Below are 24,931 nucleotides of genomic sequence, written 5' to 3' on the forward strand. Positions count from 1 at the left end.
ATATTATTCTTACATTCTCATTTCAGAAACATTTGCAAGGTTAGTACAGCAATTGCTGCTTTATGGTAACCCTCAATTATTTTCTGAGAGAAAATTCCTCATATTTTGTGCACTCTGTACACCGCTTATCTCTCCAGTACTTCATTCTACTGCCTTGGGTGATTACACATGGCAACAGTCAAGCTCTAAGCTGAGCAAAGTGACAACCAAAAGAACTGCAGCTACAGGAACAGCATCAGAGACAGGATATACAACTGCGGCTAGGATTTCACCATTCTTCAGGTAACATTATTACTTTGCAATGTTTACATTATCTTTCATAAAAATACCTCCAAATATTTTTGCAAATATGTTAATTTCAGCTTTCAAACATTTTCCTATAAAACCAGGAAAGTATCCAGAATTATCTAGGTTCAGGTTAATTCCCTTGGATCCTGCTAAAATAAGGAACACCAGGAATCTTCTCCATTGTGTAGGGTCTCACAGACTTTGATCAAGTCAATTCTGACCTTCCCTCCATTAAAGTAAGTGTCGACCAAGATAATTCAGCCTCTCATAGGGCATCACAGAAGAATCCCTCATTATAGTGCCTTACACACATAAAATGATGTTCACAGCTCCACAAAAGCAATCACAAGTTGAATAACCCTACAGTGCTTCTTAGACAGTGAAAGTATTTGAGCCATTGAAAGTGCACACGCTTACAAGAAGCACGTTTAATTACTTTAATAACTAGCCTGTTCCTCTAACTAAACCAGTATGTATAGCTGTAGGCAAGACAGAACATAATGGTACAGCATGGAGGCAAACACTTCTTACCTGACATGAGTCACCAGCATACTCCGGAGGGCAGGAGCATGTCTCTACACTGTATGCAATGCTGCCGCTTCCTGCGCTGGTGGCTTCTTCCAGCCCAACCTCACCAAGGGTTAATCGCTGAGTCTCCGTGAAGTAAAGGCCTCTGATGTATAAACCATCTAGTCTAGACAGGATTATCATCAGTTCTTCTCTGGATACAAGGTTATTACTGCTGGCATGCCTGAAGTTTCCCTGCACATTAAGGGTACAAAATGAGCACAGCCCAGCGGCTTCTTAAAAAGAGTATCCGCAAAGAAGACGGGATGACAGAATAAGGGAGAAAAACCCCATGGAACAGACCTCTATAGTGCCAACTGGTGTGGGGTGAAATAGAGGTCTGGAAAATAAATATAATGAATGTAGACAGAGGATAGGTGGGAAAAGGAATAATGAGCACAAAAAGGGATGTACCCTGTACTTTGCAAGGTACATATGGCTTTGAGGTATCAAAAAGTGAAGAAGCATACAGGTTCTTCTTCACTCATCCAAATTTCTTTGAGGGATCACCCACCGAACCATAAAAGGGTGGGGGAAAATGCTTTTATTTTTAAGAGTAAGCAAAGTCCTACAAATCTAATCTTTGAGGGCTGCCTTCACATGCTTTCTTGCTACTAATAGACACAGCATTACTGAAAATGGAATCTGGCATGAAGAAACATTATCTTTGTTGCCTATACACGAGACGCAGATAACCCAGTTTGACCTTCTGAGCACAGATTTAAGGTAGGAATAATACCTGCTAACTTCACCTGCCTAAATGTTGGACACCCGTTCTAAACTAGGTACCTAGACACCAAGGAAAACAGATAACAGTTCATTCCATCCCTATTAAGTACAGTCTGGGGCTGTGATGAATCATCTTCCATTGATGACTGGTTCAGTATTACTCCACTGGCCCCAGAGGGAGTGCTAAGGGCTAGATTGGACAAGATGCCTAACTTAAGGGTGCTAAAATTAGGTGCCATGAACCTGAACCTAGGTTCAGTGTGGCGGTAAAGAGAGAAAAAAATGTTTATATGTAAAGGTCTACAGTATTTAAGTTTATATTTATTAACATTATCAGGTATTTGGCATTTCTGCACATACTTCCTGCATATTTTTATGTACCACTGGGAAGAAAAGGGAAGGCCACTCCATTTTCATTTCTTACCTCAACTAGCTGTACACGGCCATAATATTGACGGTCTGGCAGTGGGTTGTTGGGATCCATATAAACAACTTTCATTTGCTGGCCCTATGTGAGAATGAGGATATAACATTGCCATTTCACTACTTTTTATGGTAAAGCGTTCAGATGCAATAAAATTTGAAGCACATTAATTCTGTTCTTTGGGGGATAAAAACTAAGTAATACTAGGAGAACCGTATGTCGTTTTGTCAGCAAAGTGGTATAGCAAGCACTGTGCTCTAGTGTCAGCAGGGTTTTCATTGCTTTTGCCTATTAACAACCTTGCTTTCAAATAAACCACCAAGAGAATTAAATTAATGCTGACCAGTTTTCACAGGAACTAGTTATTACTTTTGAGTAAAAACGTTTTTGCATTTTCAAACACTCTTCTTTGCTGCCCCACCTTCATGTTAGAAAAGGCGCTGTCTCCCGATATCATCATTAGAGCTTGCCTTGGAAATTTGTGGCTGGCATGAGAAGGGGAATAAGACTAATACTGAACTGAGGAAGACTCTTTGACCTGACATCCTGGTGCACAAACAACTTTGGATACTACTGTAGCACTTCCTGAGGCATATTTCCCAATGAGAATCCTATAATACTGAATTAATATTTCTGATGGTCTGAAGAAACAAGACCACCCTCTTGGGAGTTTCAACAAACTGTAAAAGATTCAAATTTTGGCCCAAAAGTGATTAAATTAAAAAACTGTTAACCTAAAATGAATTTTTACTCCAGTCCCTTGAAGCCTTATAATTATGCTTAATTGTATGCTGAAGAAAATTCTCACAGAAAATGAGATAAATTACACAATGAATACAGGACATATTTTGCAGAGTCAAGGCCATACTTGTTGACAAGTGTACAAGGCACTAATTAATTTTTTTTCCACAGCTGTATTTTACAGAGAAAATTCTGTTTTATCTTTTTATTTGCTCTCAAGTCAGTTATGCTTAATAATATGTTACTTTGGCAACAGAGATAGCTGTGTTGATGGCTTTGAGCAAAATGCAGTAAAATCACTTTCACAGAAATGCAGCAAGTTGCTGTAAAAGTTAAGCACACTATAGGAACAAAATTTGCCATTGTTGTCAGGTAACAGAAAAAAATCATGGTTTTGTTGTTGCTTGAAAGAAAAAAAATGATATTTCAAAACTTACTGTTAGTTGTATATCAGGTCTCTTATCCAGAAGAACCATGCCCTCACTAGGTAAGCCAAAAGATTTCACTTGGTAACTAAGGAAGCCACCATATGAAGAAAGCTATAATAAAATGCACAAGACCAGAGATACTTTACTGCACCATTGCTTGATATTAATATAACTTTGTATTCAAGTTTACCCTGTCTTCCAGCACTGTAAATAGTATATTTACTCTTTGTTCATTAGACCAAATATGAAAATACGTGTTGCATGGATGAAATTACTTTTTATTTTGTTTATTTTGTGTATCTGACATCACTTTTTGAGCAGTACCCGTTACTGTTCTCTGTGTACCTGCATCGGGTTTGGGTTTTTTTTTTCATACCTGGGATCACAGCATCTGTGTCATGGAAAAATTACATATTCACATAAACTTTGTTCTTCCCCAGACTCTACAGAACAGATTTGGCTCATCAAGAGCAGGCGTCAGACTGACAATGACACTGGTAATGAACCCCATGAACAGCCATGGACAAAAAGGAAAAGTCAGACTAAGCATGTTTAAAGGTGGCTTTCATAGGCCAGCATTTTCTAAACTTACTACAAACACAAATCTCATCAGGAAATCTTTGCCCCACCTTCGGGAGGACAGGACTTCTACTGATATCAGCTGATATCAGCACTGTTGGAAACAGACCATTGCTGTAGGTTGAGCTGCAACCACACTTGGCTTAACTACAGGTGACCACAGGCAGCCTCAGACCCAACAAATCACACACGCTGCTGTCCAGAACAAAGACTTAGGCCAGTATGTTTGAATCATCTGACAAACAGCTTCCCTGAGTTGTGTACGAGTGACTCAGTTCAAAACAAATTGAGAGCAAAGGAAGCTCCAGGTGCAGCCTAGACAGTTTTTGTTCAAAGAAGAGCCTAGAAGGAAGTTTTGTGGGTACTAGGGGAAATCAGGTGTTTTGCCACAGATATACTATTTTGTTTTGCACCCCTTGCTGTTTGCCTTTATAGCTTATGCTTGGTTTTGACATGGGAAGAAGAACTGCTTTGTCAGGTTTTGGTGTTCTGCAGGTAAGCACCAGCCTTCATCTACCCCTTTCCATACACCTTGATGAATTACAAACAAAAAGCAGACATCTCAGTACTAAATTTGTTACTTTGATCACAGGGCCGTAATTAATGCTGTTATCTTTAGCCAACTGCATTTTCAAAAGCATCATGTGGAACATTGGCTATATTTTGCCAACACAATCAAAACAGCCCTGTGTAAATAATTTTTTTTCAAATATGTGGGAAAATTTTGGTGTTATAAACTACCCTCTGTATTCTATATGTACAGTATTTATTTTCTAACATTAAGGGTGGTCTATTAAATAGAATGTTAAAATACAAAAGAGCAGAAAATGGGGACAATGTGATCTGAATTTCTCAATGTTAGCTTCTGCGCTGCTATAGATTTTACATTTGATTCCCTTTTAACTTTGTAAACAAAAGATAGAGAGAGGAACGAAAATATACTCCACTAAATATTAATGTTTCAGTGGAACTAGTTAAAAAGTTTAAGATAATGGAAAACAGTATTTATACCCTCATCATACTGAAAAATGCCTGGAGTGATCTTGTCCACATTTTCCAAAAGAGGTGGTATCACTGGAAGTAGATCAAAACCTGATATTTTCAAAATACAGTTACATGAATAACTGGTAAATTTATGAGCTTGTAAAACTAGCAGCAAGATAGTATTGGGGGGGGGGGGTCACTATTGCAGTATTGCCTGTGCTAAAATATACACAGTGTACAGTAAAAGCAGGTCCAAAAATAGAACTATTTTATTTACAGTGTTGTCCATGTAAATAAAAGCAAGTCATGGCATGCCTACTTAGATACTGTGACATGCAACATAAAACTCATAGCACTGTTCTTAATACCTGTGTTTAAAAAGGGTTATTGCCTGCTTTATATTTTGTTATGGGAACAACAAAAGTCCTCTTGGTTTAACACTGTACTAGATAATGTATGCTTTAACGTGAAGTTTCTTTGAAAAACAATTTGTAGACATTGAAACAAGAACCTCTATAACATCAAGAAAAAACACCCTAACTAAACGTGTTGGTCAACTGAAAGATATGTACCTCTGAGCATAGGAGAGCATGTTGAAAAACACTGCTCTAATCTTTAAAATGAGGAATAAGAGGAACTTAAAAAATTGTACCATCTTTAATGCTGTGGTGTCTATCCCACTTGTTTTCACTTGTGTGACAGTAGGGTTGCATCTGAAAAGCCTGTATGTCCTACAGGTGGCTAGCAACTATCGACACTGTCAGAGTTCCAAACAAGGAGAACCTGGGGCTCTGGGCCTGCAAGTCACCGCTAGCAAAGTCCCCCTTGTCAGTGTGATCCCCAGGCTGAAATGCTGATAGGTATTAACCGTCAGCAAAAGACTACTCCCATGCATGAGCAGAAAGAGCAGCAAACAGTTCAAAGAACACAAAGGTTAGAAAACCAGGCGTTGCTCTTCCCAAGCAATGTATCGAAAGCAAAAGGTTGGGGTTTTTGCGTGCCACTGAGCACGTAATCACCTTTTATTCTTTTGGAAATCTGCCCAGGAGATACTCTAGGGCGTCTAAAGGATACTTGGGCACATTGGCAAGCTCTACATGTTCTGGGTTTCAGAAAAGCAGCTTTTCAGAAAAGCTCCCTGAACCATAGCTCCTGACCATGCTGTTCACATAAAGACCTCCCTGGCACCAAGATAACTAATTCTGTGTTATTGGTTATAATTTTAACACCATACTCAGAAGTAAAATGTTGTGATTCCTGGCATGACAGGTAAGAGAGATAAGAATCTCGTGAGGAAAGAAAGAGAAACATATCTAAGAAAAACAGTGAGACTCTTTATCAACAATGCTGGCAAAAAAATGAATATGTTATTAAAACAGATGAGTTGTTAGGTGTCATTTACCTTCTCTCCCAGGTAAGATGGTGGTGCTTTCCAGTACAGACTGTGCACTGAAGCAGGCAATTCTTGAACATCAGCCACTACACTATTACTGACTGGATTGAAAGTGACTGGAATGTCAATATATTCATCCACTGCCTCCAAGCGCCAGTTCCTCATGTCCACAAACTAATGAAAATACATAAAGGAAACAAAAGCTTGTCTCATCCTTTATTAAACTTTACCAGCACTAAGTAATGAGGAGAAATTGTTTACCCTCTATAATTCCCTTAGCATGAAATTCAACCCCTTCAGAGCCACCCTAAAGTCTTTGCGCAATGGATGTTGCAAGGACCTCAAAAGAGAGCATAAGTGGGACAGATGTGCCAAAGCTACTTGGGATGTGGGCATTTGGTTTGTCACCTGCAAACTGAATTCTATCTTCAATCACATGAAGACGTAACTTTTCTGGAGTTGACTAGGAATTGTCTACACAAATCCAAGGATATAGTTTGGAGGTGCTTTTTAAAGTCTGTTCCAAAACCAAACCAAGGACACTAATGTAAAATAAAGAGTGCGGACCTGTTGTGATAGGTTAACTGGGAGGGAGGGGGCATGGCAGGATATTTTGGAGAGGCAGGCAATGTAGCCTAATATTCTGGCTCTTTAATGCACATTTTATGTTCATGGCTGTTGTTTCATGAAAGACCATACATCCTGTTATTTATCATTACGCTGGGGGAAAGAAAGCATAATGCATATGTACCAGAACAGTTCTGTGGTGGGTTGCCCTTGGCTGGGCAGAGCAATAAAACAAAAAGATAGACATGTTTTCAAAAACAGTCTTTGGTGAGGACAAGTAATCACCAGAGGAAATTTTCCTAAAGCAAGTGGAAGCTTGCTACTGACTTCAATGAGGCCAGATTTTCACCCTTTGCTTGTAAACAGTGAAGTGCCACAATCCAGATTGCATCTAGTCTATGTCTAAGACTAAACTAAACTCCTCATCCGTCATTCTAGGACTCTGCTTCTCTCTTTTTTTTCTCTTGCGTTGTTTCAGGCAGTTGCTTTTTTTTCAATCTTCAGCCATCTTACCATTCATTTATGCTACTAAAAATCTATCTTCTCCTTTTCTCACACTTGATGTCCTGTCTTTTTTACAGGGAGGGAAAAAAGACAATTTTTACAATCTCTGTAGAATCTGTCACACACTTCTTAGGTCTCAAAATCCATCTATGATATAAACATGTAAAATGATACATCTGCTTATCAAAGCATCTTGAAGGAGACCATTGACTTTAATGATGAACTAGTGTCTGAATATAAAGCAATAGAAGGCCAGCTCAACTTCAGTCCAACTAGTGATTTGTAAACAAACAGGTGGAAAGGGCCATTTCTGCTGAAAGGCACTTTCAGACTACACTTAAGTCTTAATAAGGCTGCACTAAATCTGCACTATTGCTTGCAGAATACTTCTCATTTTTAGAAACTAATAAAGTGTATTTTCGATTTTGGAAGAAATCTGGCATTTCCTTAATGGAATAAATGTAAGTTCATGATACCAAAGAAAAAAACTATTGGATACACCTTGGTTCTGCGACGAGTTGTGCTGCGACAGTTGCTGGTTGCCCCAAAACAAAAGCAAGAGGTGCATCCCCTGGGATTAGAAGGGTCCAGATAAAAGGATCCTGGTCGGCAAGTATCACATTCTGCACCTTCAACATTCTCCTGTTAAGGCATAGTTGAAAGAAATCTCAGCGCCTTCCTTTTGGTTTCGGTGAGGCCCCCAAAACCTCCTGCACATAAAACAAATCTTCTGAAAGAATATTTACTTAAATGTATGGAAACATGAATGAAAATGTGTGATTATCTGGATACACATATTCCAAATGCAAATAAAAGTGACTTCTTGGAGACTATCTTAGTTACAAGCTGTCTTTCTAGTTTATAAAGTGAACCACTGAGTAATAAATATTAGTCAGAGACAGCTGGTAACTTCCTTGCCAAAACCCTCCTGCTGGCTTTTCCAAACCTACAATATAAAAGGTCACTTGTGAAAGTTCACATTTATCACATTTAATTATGCAGGTCAGAACAAAAGAAGATTTCCTGGATATAATGATGTGGTGAAATGTCAACTGACATAATATGGCTAAAAAAAGCATGGGACCTGGTTAACATCCAAAAGCCAAGATGCAGATGCATAAAGTAGATCTGTGCAGGGTACAGACTGCTTCAGTGAATCCACGGACATCTATTCTGAAGCTCTGTAACATCCTTCAAAGCCTAAGAGCACCTGAACAACTGACAAACATTGAACTCATTAAAAAACGGCATTTAACTGCTACCATGATAATCTGTGCACATACTGCAAGGTGTGATGGTTTTGTACAGCTGCATTTAATTTTTACTGAAAACTTAATGATAAACTCACTTCATTCACCCCGTTAAATACAAAATAGTCACTGATGTGCAAATGATGCTTGTGAATGCAGAAGTAATTTGATTTATCTGACCTTGCAGAGACAAATTCCTGTCTGGGGATCGCAAACATCTGGTTCTGTTCCATCTCTGCTACAGTTACACGGCATGCAGTTTGGGAAACCGTAAGTACCAGGAGCACACTGATCACACCGCCGTCCTTTTATTCCTGGTTTGCATCTTTATCAGCAAACAAACACAGAGGAGGGAGTCAACAGGGGAGGCAGGAATGCAGCGAGGAAGGGAAAATTAAAACAAAAAGCAGGTAGATCTTTGAAGTGATTGCATGGCTATGACACAACTTTATGATTTCCACCAAGAAACAGCAGCAGGTTAGTATTGTTCTCAGATTTGAATAGTGAGACGTTCTAAATGGTCATGAAACTGATCAGGAATGGATTTGATTTTGAAGGAGATAAATGCTCACAACAGAATTAGAGTTCTGCAGCTATTCAGTGCTTGCAGTGCAGAACTACTCTCTGTACACCAAGGTGCGAAACATGGATGTTGCACACAGGCAAGCAGAGCTGGAAGAAGATCTATAGCTGGAGGATGTGTCTGGGCATTACTCAAGGCACTCACCTGCTAACAAAAAGGTGGACAATCCCAGGCATATGAATAATTACGAAGATTTTAATCTGCCACAAGGCTTGGGTTAGTTTACAACGTTCACAAAGGATAAAATCCACTTTGTGCATAGTGAAGGCTGAATGCCTTGAATTTGTTTAGGTGAAGTACAGCAGATGCAAAAACTAGCACCAGGCTATGAACAAGGCTTGAGATAAGAGAACATCTTTCCAGGGCAGCACCTACTTCATCCTACCTTTACAACAAACTTGCACAGTCCGATAAAACTAGTGAAAATGTAGGTCTGATGATCCCTCTTCCTCCTGTCTGTGCTGATAAAATGTCTGTACCTGCCCAAAGCAGGTTTCAAGAGAGTAAGGATCCATTGATGAAGAATGTCTGCCACCACCACCATCCACATCTCTACATTTTAGTTGTAATAGGATAATTTTTAAAAGTCTCAGCAAGTTGGTGGAGTCTCCTTTGGCTCTCAGCACCGAATTCATATGTGCATTAACACTATGAATTTAGTGGAAATAAACAGTTACAGTAAGTGGACAAGGTAGACTGCACTTCATGTAATATATGAAAGCAATTACTCAATTCACCAAACAATGGGCAAAGTTCTCAGAGTCTCTCTGAATGCATTAACCCCATGCACAGATAACTGGAGCTGGATGGAGACTTTGAACCTCATGTAATCCACAGAAAGTAAAGTATTAATTAGAATGTAGTAGTGAGCTATATACTTGAGCAATCACTCCAAAAGTATTTGCTAAATGTCAAATTTTTCTGTCATTTTGTTGATATTTCCAATTAGGCTGCACATGAAAAATATCACCATTATGATCAGGCAATACAGCTTTTCACTGAAATGGAAAAATGTGACTATTTCTGCAAAAATTATCGTCAATTTTAGTCAAGTAGAAACGTGCTAAGCCCTTTTTATTTTTGCATAGTATTTATTTTGATTTTATTTTGTATTGTATGGGGAAAATGAAAGCAGAGACTAATCAGATTGAGAGTGCATCAGGAGATACAGAATATGCTACACTTTAACCCTGAACATCAGCTTCTAAATATGAAAACAGACTCCTGTTTTGCTCTTGGGATAAGACAATTATTCACTTCATATGGAAAGGAAAGACTTAGGAAAAGAATTTAAATTCAGGAAATAATATGAGCATTCTCTGAAAATTAGTGCTCTCTATCATATTTACAGGCTTAATGGCAGAGCAGGAAGGACAAATTTCTCTTTGTTAGGACCCTAAAGTAGCCAAGCCAATCAAACTGAATTAATCCTGGCCTTACACAACCTACTGGCTATCAAGTATTTGTACTTGCTATTTAAGGACTCGATCTCCCCAAGGATATAATAGAAATGTTCAACTAGACTGATATGACAGCATCTGAATTTAAGATCATTCCCTATGGTTGTGGCTGTACGCTATACCTATTTTAGAGGATGTAAGTAAGAGAAAACTTAAGAATTTATTCTCGTCTCAGCATGCTGACTTACAGAAAAATAAGCATATGTCATACAGAAGGCATAATTTTAAGGGCAATTATCACCTAGGGCTCCAACTGAACCATATTTTCCATACACACAACACCTATCATCACAGTTTCTCAAAATTCATTGCAAACATTCAAGCTTTACAGTACTTAAAAACATCATTAGACTTAAATCCAGACATCAGCCTGTGGAAGGTCAACTGCAAAGTTTTAAGAATTTGGGAAATAATGTACACCATTACAAATGATGTACGTGCCCAGAAGTCAGGAGCTCTGACCTGCAGTCTGCTACTAACTGACATTGGATAAGTCATATGAGCTGGATAGAGATTTGGTGACTTACCATGAGTGACATGGCATGTCACTGGCAAACAGAATGCAAGTCCAGGAATCTCAAATCCCACCATTAGCTACCTGCACAAAAACCAAGTTTCCACACTGCAGGTGTCCCTGAAACAGCTGAGTCACCACTATCGCCAAGCACTGTTTAAACCCTTATTCACCATCATCAGTTTCCCACATCTCCTCCAAACACCTGAAAAGAATGGTGAAGCAAACCACTTGTGCATTGTTTATAACGCACCTAACCCAAACTTACTTGCATTGCCCGTTGGTTTTTTCACATTCTGGGCTTGCCACATTAACGACTCCTCTTTCTGAACAGTTGCAGCTCTCACAGCCAGCAAGAGGGTGATAGCTGAAGTAATGCTTCTGGCACACTTCACATTTTGGTTTCACAGTTCGTGGAGGGCAAATGCATTTACCAGTCATGTCATCACAAAGACGCTGCCCACAGTTGCATACTAGGTCGAAGAAAATGTTCCACAAATCAATCACATCTCAACTTACAATGATCAACTCCTATCGAGCTTGCATACAAAACAAACATGCACAACCTTTATGTATAAAGGACATGATTCTTTTCTCTCTTTCACTAATTTTAAGCTCAGGGTCATGGAAACCAACTATGTGACTGTAACAGTAGTTTCAAAGCATAGCTTTAGTGCCTGGCTCTTTTCCACAAATTGGTTGCTTAACTCCACCACAGGCATTATTAATCACTTCCCCAAACTGCCACGGATTAAGCGACAAATAGTTTTGGTGTTAAGGGCACCACTTATATGAAGCAACATTTATAAACATCGAACATAATACCTGGGAAGGCAGCTGAGGACTGTTGGTATAATCTATAAATCTGTTGATGTAATTAAGAAGAACATCAGAATATGAGGAATTAAGAATGCTATGTCTCTGATTATCTATGGAAAATCTTGAAGGTGTAAACTGGGATACAACAGTAATAACTTGGAAATGATTTAGCAGTCAGCACAGAAAAATCCATTTGACTGAAAGAGTGGCAATATGAATTTTAACCAGTTTAACTGTAAGCCTAATATGCCTGATCAGACAACACATGCAAAGGCACACTTCATCGTGAACTACGTGTGCTTTAAAGGAATGGGGTTACTTCTGCCTTAAACTGAAAGTTATGCTATGCTAAATCTGAGGTGGCTCAACTAGCCTCTCATAGGATCATGCCCTATAAAGAAAAGTGAGGCTGCGGTACCTATGCAGTAAAATCAGAGAATTAAATAAAAGGTCAGGCCAGGTGCTGAACAAGTCTGAGCACGTACTTACACTTGCAGAATGGGAATCCATAGTAGCCACTTCGGCATCGGCTGCACTGACGACCGATGACATTAGGTCTGCAAATACACTGTCCTCCCAGGGGGCTGCAAGTAGGGCTTGTGGCACCTGCGCTATGGCAATTACATGGCAGGGCTCCGTTGTTGTAGAAAGCCACTAGTGACCTTACAGAGTCCTTACAGAAGGCTGATGATCCTTCCGGGCTATTTAAATTGAAATATAAATCATGTAAGTACTGGCACTTGGGAATTGTTATTAGCGTGCTTTGCAGCGGTTCAGTAAATTAGGGTCCTGTCTTTCAAACAGTTCTTTGACATAAGGATGGCATCAGTACACATGCAAGGATATACTTTAATTAAATTAGTGGTGAATGGCATTGAACAGGCAGGTAAGAGATTTTTTTCAAAGAAAGTGCGTATATTAGTCATATCAGTTCAGACATGCCAAGCAAAATACCAAATACCAAAGATGGAAATACCAAAGACAGAAAGATGACACAGATTTTCCTCTTTTGTATTGTGAGCAATAAAGCTCTACCTTTACAATTCATTTACAATAGAAAGTCATGGAAAAATGACTCACAGAAATTTAATGGGCCAGCATAAGCCATTAAAAGCATTGTAATGTAGCATAACGATGGGGACTTTATACATATGTCTTTAATACAGAGTAAAAGTAATATTAATTCCCAGCTTCTTGTCGACATTCAGTTTTTTAGAAAGTGATGCTTACTCAATATAAAAACTGTTTCGTCCACATTGGCTGATAAAATCAAATGACTTGTCCACTGTCTTTTTGTCAAGAATTTTGTAACTGTAGGTGTCTGCTGGAACAACTAAGACATTTTCCTTGAAACAACAAGAAAGCTAAATTGTACATTTCAGAGAAAAGCAAAAGACACAAGCCAAGGCATTTATATATTTAAATGTTGCTTCATTATGCATTCTGGATTTTCTCAAAATCTGCAACATTTTAACTGAAAGAAAATAGGAAAATATACTTATCTTCCCCCCAGAGTTTTGATGCTATAAGCAGTGTATAATATCTTAAAAATTTAAAATAAAACAGAAGCAGTGCACAAGATCCTAAAAATGTGAAACACAACATTAAAGGATAAATTCTTTTTTTTTGGCTTTCATCTTTGCATCTATCTCTAAATGAATGGTGAAGCTGAGGGTAACATTTCCAAGTACATTCATGTAATAAACATACCAGAACTAGCATTCTTCCATCAGGTATCATCACTGTAACAGAGACCTCGGGTTCAGAAATGTCAAGCTCAATTCTGTTTTCTGCAATCACCTGATCCCGACAGCCAGAGGTATGAGGGCAGAATGAAGCATTGAAGGAACCTAGAAGAAAAAACATAATTCCAAAAAATGCTCCATGTGCCAACATGCTGAGAAAGGAAATTAGATCAAATTCAGATGCTTACCTGACCACACATGTCCTGCATCCACACGCACTTGCACAGGGAACACCGGGTGTGTGGGCTGATAAAAATGTACCACAAATACGTATCTGCCCAAGCGGGGCACTCTGCTACTCAAGGTAATCTTGTTCTGCAGAAACAAGAACAGCTCTGATAGTGTATTTGTTTCATGAAATATTCTTGCGTTTATGAGCTGTGCTCTGTGCCACCTACCTGCAATGAAAAAGAGGGGGCTTAGCATCTCTCAGCAAGTTAACTGTCTTCAAAGAATATGGCATTATAACTGCAATGCTCCTATCTGTTTGCATGCCAAGCACATCTAACAAAGTTTTCAAAATATGAGATACCTGTAATGGTGTCAAGGTGACTCTGTTAACTGAGTCAGAAGGTAAAGGGGCACTCAGTGGATCACTGAGTATATTTCTCCGTACTTCGGAAATTTTCCCATCCTTGAATGCATCCAATACCAAAGCTGCTGGTGGAGTTTCGTACACTGAGGGAATGCATGTTGCACTAAAGACAGAATTATAGTAATTACTCTTGGGGCCATGAGAATTTCTTAAGCATCATAAAAGAAAAAGCAGTTGACTCACAGAACTCAATATATTACACTGTATTACAATTAATAATGCAATAGTAACCCCTGTTACTCTTTGGATTCTATGTAAATGATCAGAAAGTAAATGAAAACAAGAGGTATGGTTTTAACTCACAAAGGGGAAAATGTGCATCAACTGATTTTACTCACTCAAAATTTCCATAACCTGAACAGTTTCAATGGAAAGAGTTTGCTAAGGAAGATGAAACCTAAGGGAATCAAGAGTGTTAAAATTTTAAATAAATTTTAGTTAATCCAGTTAGTTACATTCACCAGAATCTGTACTAATATTGAATTCTCAGTTCTACAAATATTTACAGGGGTGTATCCTTTAAACATGCAAGTTTTCCCACTGAAGTCAATGGGAGTACTTAAGTACTTAGAAAGTTAAGTATACACTCAAATATTTGTAGAATTTGAGCCAAAATAAATAACAGTGCTCCTTGAAAGCATCCTTATTCAGGCACTGCTGTGTTCAACTATTTCTTCCTTGGTATATTTAATTCTGAAAAACTTGATTGAGAGAAGTATTTTCCAAGACTGCAGGAGAAAATGTTTTGGGGGGTTTCCTGCTAGTCTTTGTTCACTTCTTGTAAGTACTCAACAGACAATGATTAATCTTTGCTCAAGACAGGCCCAGAACTGAAATGGCAAGTATGTTTCAGGGCAAGGATTGAGATGTGTTTGCCAGGCCTGTGTGGGAAATCACATGCAGCATCCGTTTATAATACTGTTAAACTGAGCCAAGACTCTGCATCTTTCAACTTGGTGAACACTAAACACTTTCAGGAAAGCAAGAATGCTACCAGATAATGGTCTTAATAACAGAACATAAACATACAGTAAACTATGCAAACGTAACAAGAGATTAAAAAAACAACCAACACAAACCCAAAGTAAATGGTACAAATTTCCTACATTAGCTTTACTTTAAACCATGATTTTCTCCCAGCCTCTTTCCCCTATTTTACTCAGAATATGGGAATTTTCAATGCAAAATATGAAAATGGGAATTTTTCAATGCAAAATGCAAAATACCTTTGGTCCAAGGACAAGTACCTTCAGTCTTAGAAAGCTGCTCTCAATTGTTACACTCCGAGCAGGAGAATTAAAGCTGCGATTCAATGCGATGCATGCTTGGACGCCAAGTACAGTCACATGTTTTATCCAATTTACTATCCAGATTTTTCTGCTTTCTATTTCAATTCAACCATTATATTAGAAGCTACCATCTGGAAAACTGTTAGAACTAGTCACCAACTCTTTCTGCCTCTGAAGTCTTGTAAATGACATTTACTTTTACTTTGAGGCCCTTGCCATTGCCAGATCAGTAGGAAGCAAGCCTGAGGAGTAGCATCACGAGGGACATCCTGGGGAGCGCAACAGGAACTGAAATGTGGGGCTCCCTAATTTGGAAGCTGCAGTGATAGTTCCTCTATGGCCCAATGAATAAAACATATGGAGAGGGGAAGAGTTTCAACAGGACAGAGCAAATGCTCTGCAGAACCCAAACCTGACCACTTGGGAAGTGAAAGTTCAGGTTCAGATCGCAGGATGAGCCGTCAACCTGGGTCAACCAAGCTGTATGCGAGCGCTCTAATTACTGGTCCTATACAAGTATAACGGAGGAGAAGGATCACCTGGCGTTGCTGAGCGGGGTGAATGCTGAGGGCACACCTACCATAGGAGCCCCATGATAAGATGGACAAGGGAATGGCTTGTTTGTGAAGCGGGGGTTTACACATTGAGTATTTTGATGCTGCCAAGTTGAGCTGGTGGATTTGTGCCTGAAAGCGCAGTCACATCCCCTACCTAATGATAAATTCAAGCCATTTTGGAACCGTTCACGCAGTAACGTTCAGAATGAAACTCCAGATGGAGCGGTAAGCATTTCAAGCCACTGAAGCAGCAATGTTTCTCCAGCTTGGACACCTATCATACCGGATGACATGTCAAAGATGCATGTTTTCTAATGCATCAGCACTCAGTAGCTCAGATGGGCCAGGAAGAGGCTAGTATTAAGAAAATCCTGCACAAAGACTGCCTAGATTAACACTAGCTTTTTTACAAATACTAGTTTGCAAAAATGGCCTACAAACCACCTGTGAGTCACTAAGCAAAGGTTCATTCAAAAGAATTAAAATCCCATTTAGTCTGCCTTTCAAGGTCTTCTTCAGAAAATACGAAGGATAAAACCAAGCAAGTTACCTTCCATCACGGGTACTCCTGTAAGCAGCTATGCACTGTACTTTAGGATCCACATATTCGGGAGAAAATTCTTCAGCTGATATAATACAAACCTTGTGCTGAAAAAGAAGCACAAGGCACAATTAACAATTAATATTGTAAATAACAGGGCCAGGCCAGAACAGGAAGGATGAAGCCTAATTTTAGCATGGGGAGACCTAAGCCCAAAGCCATGTTCTGTCATGGACTTCCCACAAGATTTTGGATCTCCTTACCTGCCTGCAACTGAATGCCTCAGTGTTGAATAGCATTTTTCTGTCCTTCTTAGGGGAATGTTGGCTGTTCAGATGTTAAATAAATTAGAACGTAAGTGTATGTATGGCAATGGGAATGACAGAAGACCAGCTCGTGGGGTCAGAAGCTAGGCAAGGAGCGTGCAGAAGTGGGAGGGAAAAGCCCTCACCTGTGGTGTTAGAGACTTTTGGACCCTGGGGGAATTCCTAGACCTTCTGAAATGCAAGCACGAACACTTTCTCGCACAAAGTCTGTAGGAGTGAGTTTCAGTGACACCAGGATTATTTGCAATAGATTCAGAACTCATTTTAAAAGCCAACGAGACTGCATATGATTTTTTTTTTTTTAACTAAAACTAGACACAAGCAAATGAAGCTGTGGTAGTCCTGCTATAGCCGTGGTGGTAGGAACACAAGGGAAAGCTTATGGGTAGATACAACAGTTTGCACTAATAAAAAAATATTACCTGCACTTACAAAATACCTAAGTGCAGTTTAAAAAACTTGTGCATGAACTCCTTGAAAAGGAGATAAAAATGCCTGATAAGCAGTAAGATAACTAGCATCATGTATCAATATGAATAAAAACTGCATAGGGAGAATTCATTAATGTGCAAAGTGATTCAGTTTAGAAGCAGGTCCTAAGGGAGCTCAGCTTGTGTTTTAGCAGTAGCGCGTAGGGACTAGAAACCCTTTATAAGCTAGAAGGCAGAGTGCTAGAGAAGTCCCTCTTCCTGGGCAGCAAACATTGTGCCTGCCCTGCATGTAATGACCCACAGGGCTCCAGTCCATTGCAGCAGAACAAGGGTAGACTCTGAAGCTTTGAACTGCACTTTGTGAGCGGCTAAAAAGTTAGTGTGAAACACGGTCTGGGTTTAGACAGCTTGTATGCATCAGTGTGAGATAAAGACTATCAGGTTGTAAGAGCCTCTCTTGAAAGCTGACCTCAAGAACCCCATTTCCCCTTTATTTAGACCAGATTTCTGAACTCCAGCTTTGGGGATGGTTCCCCTTTGCCTCTCTGGTCTACATGACAGGGGGTCACACAACGGTCTGTCTTTAACTCCAAAGCTGCTGCCATTGACTCCATGATTAGTGTCCATATACCAGAAGCTCTTCTTTTCGCCCTTCTTGCAATCTTTTGCTAAGTGCAGTTTTTACATTTAACTTGGGGATATATTTCCTGTATCTCAGGAGAATATTGAAATTTATCTTGCAGTAAGTTATTCAGAGAATGAAAACTAGAATTCAGAAATAAAAATACAGAGATTCTTAGCACAAGAGACTTCTGCATGTGGAGATACAGATTAATAATATCAATGTCTTTTGGATATGGATCTTGTTAGCACAGCAATTGCTGCAGGGAGCTAACAGACAATTTAAATGGTATTTGTTCACACTGAACACTGCCTCATGAAATGAAGAAAGCATGTATCAGTTGTTAATTCCCCGAAACTACTCTATGTTTATAGCTGGCTTTCAACTCTAGATTTTAACCAACCATGTAACTCATCTTATGTTTCTAAAACGGAAAACAGAAACAGCATAGAAGAAAATTCGGTGTCCAGAAAAATGTATTCCTGGTGTGGCCAAAAGAGGGCAGTAAATGCTTTTTAGTCAAAGTATTTAAAAGTTATATGACTAATGAATGCATTTATTACCTGAAATGAACACATTTATTAGCTGAAATTTGTAAAATACCCAGGAAACTCCCACATGGGTTTTGAGGATTTTAAAAAAGTGAAAGATAAGGAAAAAAAATAATGATGAAGTAAAAAAGCTACCAGAAGATTTTTCATTTAAAGTTTACACGTAGAAGAGAAATGAGAACTGAAATAAAGCACAAGAGAGTTGGAAAAACCCTCGCAAAGAAAGGCGAATTTCTGTTTATCTTTGAAACTGATCAAGTTTGCCTCAGTATTCTCTGAGTATATATAAAAAAACATCTTCAACCATCTAATATACATAATTTCATACATTACCATACAGCATGTGAACATAGGGAGAAAAGTATCTCTCTTTACCCACTCAGGGAACAAGTATTAAAAAAGGGAAAAGAAAACAAAAACTTACCAGAAGAAAATTACTTGATGATGCCTTAAGATCTATCTTTGTATCTGCTAGAAGGTCATAGACAGCAATGCGATTCCTATCGTCAACTACAACGCTGCGACAAAGGAAACTGAGACAGAAAGCAGGATGAAAAATGAGCCTGCTGGCACTGCTGGGTTGTTTAGGCTACTGCCTAGCTCAGCTGCCTAGCTTTTGGCTTGCCTCACCACTGGTGCCTAGCCATCCTGCTGGATTGTAACAACTGCCTTTGGCCACTGGTGAAGGTGCAGTATCCTCACAAGTGAGACAAAGGATGTACCCACCACGTACAAAACACCGCTTGTCCTTTGTGGGCTGACCTACCTGGAGCCCAAACCTCCAGACCTCAGCTCAGATCTCCATTTGAGCTACTGCTTTAAGCAGGATGTGAACAGACAGATACACATACGTGCCATCTGCAGAGGTTTCCAAGCTGTGTAACATGGTGTGTAACTAATATTCTGTGCCTGGGCCGTAGTCCTTGAGGGGCCAGCACGCACCAGCTGCTGCTTTCCACTACTGCCACGCGCCGTTGATGGTGTGGATCAGCAGCTCTCACCCACACAATGGCAGCTGGGCAGATCTTGATTTTAGGAAGCTATTCTGTACACTGAGATACTCCTCAATACAAGTGAAAAAATGTAGGTTTGCTGCTTACTGACTACCGTCGATTGGCTGCGCATCTTTGGTAAAGACAAACACATACTAAGAAGAGTCTTGCTAAAGCCTTTGAACTCTGCCTTGTTCAGGGAGCATGACCCCTGCAACTTGCCAAAGTAACAAAAGTTTCCTTTTGCTAAAGAGAAGTCATATAAGGCTCTAATTTCTTTTCTTTCTCTGCACTTCCTGCTCAGCTAGGCCAGCCAGCATGCTGTGGGTAAGAAGCTGTAATCACCGTACAATTGCTTCTCTATTTCTCCTCTATGAATTGGAGAATGTGGAAGTTTCACTCTTGTTTAGAGTACAGCTCACAAATAAGGTCAGCTCAGGGCTAAGGACTTTTAAGACCAGAGAAATATAGGTCCCTTATTGGTGATTCGCTGGAAGCTTGCAATGTTTTATTCTCTTACAATCTTTTATTGGGAATAATCAAGCTCATAGAGCTGTAAGAATGCCTGGCACAATGTCTTCCTGATTCTACAAGTTATTCTTATCTGCATGTACCTCACTATGTAATTTCTTGATTTATTTTTTAAGAGAAGAGACTTTTAGCTTCCTGCTTAGGAAAGATGACACAGCAACTTACTTGCAATTTGACCATTAGCTTCATGCAGAATGGCGGCAGAAGGGATTTACTGCATTGCTACATTGAAGTAGCAAGGACTTTCTTTGTATTTTCATTAGCAAGTTCTTAATCTATCATATGAACAAACAAGTATGTTCAAAATTAGCCCATAAAATGTGTTTGGGAAAAAAAAAGCAATAAAATGGAAGATTTATAGCAAGTAGTTTGGGGCTCAAAGTGTTACATAACAGGCTAAAATAAGAGCTTTCCCCAGCAATAACCTGACAAGGTCACTGCTCCACACAGCTCTGCTCTGTATCAGAAACATGCTGATGAAAATGATTTTTCTTACTGGGCAATTTCATCCTGCATATTGCTAAGCCTCCAATCTGCCAAACTCTTGGCTCACAGGAAAAAGGGATGCATGTCTGTAGTCCCCTGGCACTGGATAGGCTCTGCCAGGGGCACAAACATCTGCAGGATCACAACCCTTATTTGAGTCATAAGCTGAAATGCTCAAGTGTTAAAGACAATCTCACTCAAGACAGACAAAATCTCTTGTGCAGAAACATCTGCAGTTACCTCAGTAGTCAAGAAGGATAAAGAAGCACTCGGCTGAAGACGTTGCCTACAGCCTAACAGCCAGAGGATGGCTACACTCAGAATTTCAGAGACCTTTATGCTTCTGCTTCAGCAGATCTTATTGGAAACAGTGGGAATGCTCTGTAAAACTGGCTGCTACATTTTTTACAGTCAAAGCCCTTGGACATGCTTTTAACTAAATAAAAATAGTGCAGGCATCTACAGCCAACAGTGATGTTCTTCCACCGGACTTGGAGATTAATAGTTTATAAGGATTTTTGAATGTATATAAAAAAAGTAACACTTTGTATAGGAAAACAGTTCACTGAAGCAGTAGCAGTATTTAATGAGCTGATTGCACAGAGAGAATTAAAAATCTGTACAATACCCACAGAATCATGTACTTGCTTTTAAATCATGCTGAAATTCAAACAATCTACATAGCAAAATGGATTCTAATATATAAAAAGTATAATTATATCCCAAATGCTGATTTAATCATGTAGTGATTACTTCAGAAATTCTTACCTGTATTTACAACTATATATTCTCACTCTGCCTTCAGTGACAGGTCCAGGGCTATGTATTATTACCTCGGCAGTGTGTAACCGATCCTCTTCATTGGCATATTCAAAAACCAGAACATAGCGACCAACTTGAGGAACATTTATGGTCATCTGTAAATTGACCTAGGTCAAGAACATTGAAAAAAGAAAAAAGCCATTAGATTTTTCACTCCCTTTCTTGCAGGAAGCTCCCTTTTCCTGCCCTTTAAGCCAACCAGTCAGCATTAGTCCAGGGCCAATCCTGTAATGTCTCAGCAAAAGACATCCAGCAGAATGGAAGCAATGCCTGTAAATATCACTTTGTCCCCTAATAAGAGTCAACCAGGTTCAAGAAACAGCTGCCATTATAACAGTTCTAAGCAGGCTGTAAAATAAGCCTAGAAATGAGTATATTATTTACTCTCTTCTTCCTGGTAGAACATACCAGTGAGGAAATTTTAATAATACTAAAAAATTGTCACTGTCATTTCTAAGCTGTCTTTAATAACATATACAAATGGAGTCTACTTTTCCACTGAAAAAAATATTTCCAGGACCACAATTCCTACTACAGCAGTGCTGTATATTGATTCCCTACAAAGAGTGAAAGCATCTTCTCCAGCAAACAGCCAATGCCGCTTCCTTGAAGCATCAAGTTTTTCTTTTAGTTTATCTGCACAAATTGGTTAACACAATATTTGATGCAAAATACTTCAAAGTAGTTGTATGGAAAGTGCTGTGGTTACAGAGGTTTTTGCTACAGTTGGCTATATAATTATTTTCAAATTTAAACTGTTTTTTTCTCAATATTTCCTTAGGCTGTGAACACTTAAACCTGTATATAATTGTGTCAACAGCCCTCTTGACTTCACTGCAATTATTCATACCAGTAAAGTTTTGCACATGCATCAGTGATGAAGCACCAGGGCCTGTGGCATGTAAGTATTCTTGTTGCACTTGGCATTTTTAAAAGCAATATCCAAGCACAGTAACAGATGGCATAATCATTTTTCATGTAATTATCATGTACTTGATAAAATACCTTATTTTTACCAAACACTTCTAGTATAGCTTTTCATAAAATATATGTTTCTCTTTCAATGCACCTACAGCAGTGGTATAATTGCTTCCGCTTGTTTTTAGTAAAGCAAATATTTTACCTAAGTTTAGCTATTTAAGAAAAAAGATTAGAGTGATGCATGTACACCATTTCTGCTGACAAACCATTATGCCATTTCTGCTGCAATTAAACAGCATGCTGAACAAGCCAGTATGCCTAAAGCAAAGGGATTTTTATTTAATAAAACACTTCAATCAGAGTGAAATATCCACTCTAGTCACAGCTATAAATCTGCCTACACTGATCTGTTTACACAGTTCTGTACAGAATGCAGAGCTTGGTGCAGAGTCTGTTTTAGGGATGCATTACAGATCTGCAAATCCTGAGCTGTAAATCTGCAAGCATTTTAGTCCAGTAGGTTTATAGTCAACAGTGCAGATGGGACTGCAATTAGCAGGCAGGAATCTGACCTCTCTTCCACTGATATGGGTCATCACTGGTTGATCGGGAGTTGGCTGTCGCACAGATAGTCTTCTGTATTCTCCCCCATGTCTGAAGTACGCTGCCTCTGAACCAAGGACACAGGAAAATCTGCCCAATGGCAAATGCTGATAGAGCAAGCAGCTTACACAAAAAAAACCCCAAACAAAACACAGGATTATTATTGGTTTCACATGCAGCAGGATAATAATAAAATAATCCAAGGCACTGGTTTGTTCTGTAGCATATATACTGACTGCTCTGTTGAAGCACGTCCTGAATAGGTGCAAGGCTCTGTAACTTGTATCTGCAAGATGGATGCTTCGTAGTAATCACTAGGTAACAGCACCATATAATCCTAAGAACAAAGAATACAACAAATGCAAGACCATGCAGAAAATTACAAAAGAAACATCTCTAGACTTTCACAATGTAGCAAAGAACAAAACCAATCACATAAATAATTTTTACAGAGGATATCTGCAAGATGTGGACTTTGTTGTTGTTACATGGGCCAATAACATCAGAATATGTCTCCCTAACTCTACTTACACCTTCCTAGAGACGGGATCAAGGCAGCTGCCCTGCAAGCAGGGAAGCTCTGAAGCCACTCTCCCATCATGTGTTGTACAAGACAGGGCTCATAAAGGAGCCCCCCCCAGCTTGGTAACAGAGAGCCAGCTGGGTGCAGTTTTCACCCAGAAGCGCAATCCACATGCACACAACTCAACTGTGCGTGACTCCACAAGGGAGATTCATGTATCCCAGATGACTTTATAAAAATATTCCATGTAATCTCTTAAACTGTGCTTCAAAAGCTGGTATATTTTTTCTCTGCCTTACTTACTTGCTGGGCTAAGGTCATTAATAAATTCCTTTTCAAAGGTATTAGTAAAAAAACCAGGCACAATAAGTACTGTCACTTTCAGCAAGAAATATGTTCGCAATCTCTTTAATAACATTTTAAGTGGTATTCCATAAATTTAACAGAGCCCCAGGCTTAACGACTAAAGACACTGGCTACTTATTAACCCTATACAATATACACGTGAATTTCAGTATGCTGTCTTTGTGATCATACATGTTTAAGGTTTTTCATAAATGATCACCTCAAACAATTTTTCTTTTTATAGCAATTTCTCAGAACTGCTGTCAGAAAATTTTTCAGTTTTTCAGTGAGTGAAAGAACAGTAATGATGGGAGGATAAAAACATTTAGAAAATGACCTGCTAATCATGTAGCCCATCTTATAATACTTTTCTGAAGAATCTTTGTCAAAAAGGCCTTGATCATCTGTGGCAGAACCAAACTTTAGATATGACATCTGATACGTAAGAATGATGAATTTCTGCGGGCATTTATGCTCAACCAATTGTGCTGTATGTTATTATTACTTTATCCTTTGAAATTACAGATTCCGGATAGACTTAAAGTCTGTAAGCACAAGGAAAATTAGAGCAGGTGAAAGTCAGAGAAGAAAAAAAAAAGAAATAAGATACTGTAGATTACTGCAGAACTGTAAATTTTCATAATGATATTCTGCTGCTGTACTCTTTTCACTAGTGCTGAATTTCAATTGCTTGCAGGGTTCTTCCTGGCAAATAACTCCAGAGCAATGCTATCATGACAGCCCTCAAGCACTTGTTTTCCTCAATTGTTTTCTTACCAAGAGGACTTCCTCTGCCATTATACTGACAGTCCATGTGCCTGGAACCAGTGAGAAAGGCTCTGTGGAGCTTTTTCCTGGGATTGTGACAAAAGCTGGCTCCTTGCTGGGTGGGAAGACAAACTCTTTGCTCTGAGCAGCCCCTGCCAGCAAAAAAAAAAAGAAAAAAAAAAAACCAAAACAAGTGAAAAATAAGGGACTCTGTAAGATGTCTCTACTCGCTTAGTGTGCTGGACTGATGATTTCATCCATTAAACTTGGTCTAACAGGAGCTGATCAATGATTTTCTGTCAATATGTATTAACAGTGCATTCAAACACACACAGTAAGCTACAGAGCTATGCAGTGGTTGTTGTCTTCATTCTTATTAGTCTTGAGCAAATTGGTTCAGAAAAGCAGAGCTCTGCCCCTGTAATGGCCAGTTTTGCAATATTCTGAAATGCT

At 39.1% G+C, this 24,931-nt stretch overlaps 1 protein-coding gene across 3 annotated transcripts in view; it reads right to left on the reverse strand.

Moving 5' to 3' along the window:
- The window catches only part of LAMA3 (laminin subunit alpha 3), a 122,088-nt gene that overhangs the window by 42,644 nt on the left and 54,513 nt on the right, over positions 1–24,931 (reverse strand). For all 3 annotated transcript variants that reach the window (XR_005932228.1, XM_041123125.1, XM_030012312.1), the window contains exons 24-41: positions 24,488–24,630; positions 23,079–23,179; positions 22,812–22,965; positions 21,265–21,425; positions 18,912–19,020; positions 16,567–16,664; positions 14,108–14,273; positions 13,764–13,890; positions 13,541–13,680; positions 13,061–13,176; positions 12,320–12,531; positions 11,280–11,484; positions 8,635–8,779; positions 7,706–7,846; positions 6,143–6,307; positions 3,187–3,288; positions 2,009–2,092; positions 820–1,050 (exon numbers count right to left, since the gene is read on the reverse strand). Coding sequence is in view for 2 of the 3 variants with exons in the window: in XM_041123125.1 (XP_040979059.1) it covers positions 820–1,050; positions 2,009–2,092; positions 3,187–3,288; positions 6,143–6,307; positions 7,706–7,846; positions 8,635–8,779; positions 11,280–11,484; positions 12,320–12,531; positions 13,061–13,176; positions 13,541–13,680; positions 13,764–13,890; positions 14,108–14,273; positions 16,567–16,664; positions 18,912–19,020; positions 21,265–21,425; positions 22,812–22,965; positions 23,079–23,179; positions 24,488–24,630 (2,600 nt within the window). In the remaining variant the exon portion in view is untranslated. The remainder of the gene's footprint in view (positions 1–819; positions 1,051–2,008; positions 2,093–3,186; positions 3,289–6,142; positions 6,308–7,705; positions 7,847–8,634; positions 8,780–11,279; positions 11,485–12,319; positions 12,532–13,060; positions 13,177–13,540; positions 13,681–13,763; positions 13,891–14,107; positions 14,274–16,566; positions 16,665–18,911; positions 19,021–21,264; positions 21,426–22,811; positions 22,966–23,078; positions 23,180–24,487; positions 24,631–24,931) is intronic.

Source organism: Aquila chrysaetos, chromosome 4 (assembly GCF_900496995.4).
Source record: "Aquila chrysaetos chrysaetos chromosome 4, bAquChr1.4, whole genome shotgun sequence".
In the NCBI taxonomy this organism is placed as follows: domain Eukaryota; kingdom Metazoa; phylum Chordata; class Aves; order Accipitriformes; family Accipitridae; genus Aquila; species Aquila chrysaetos.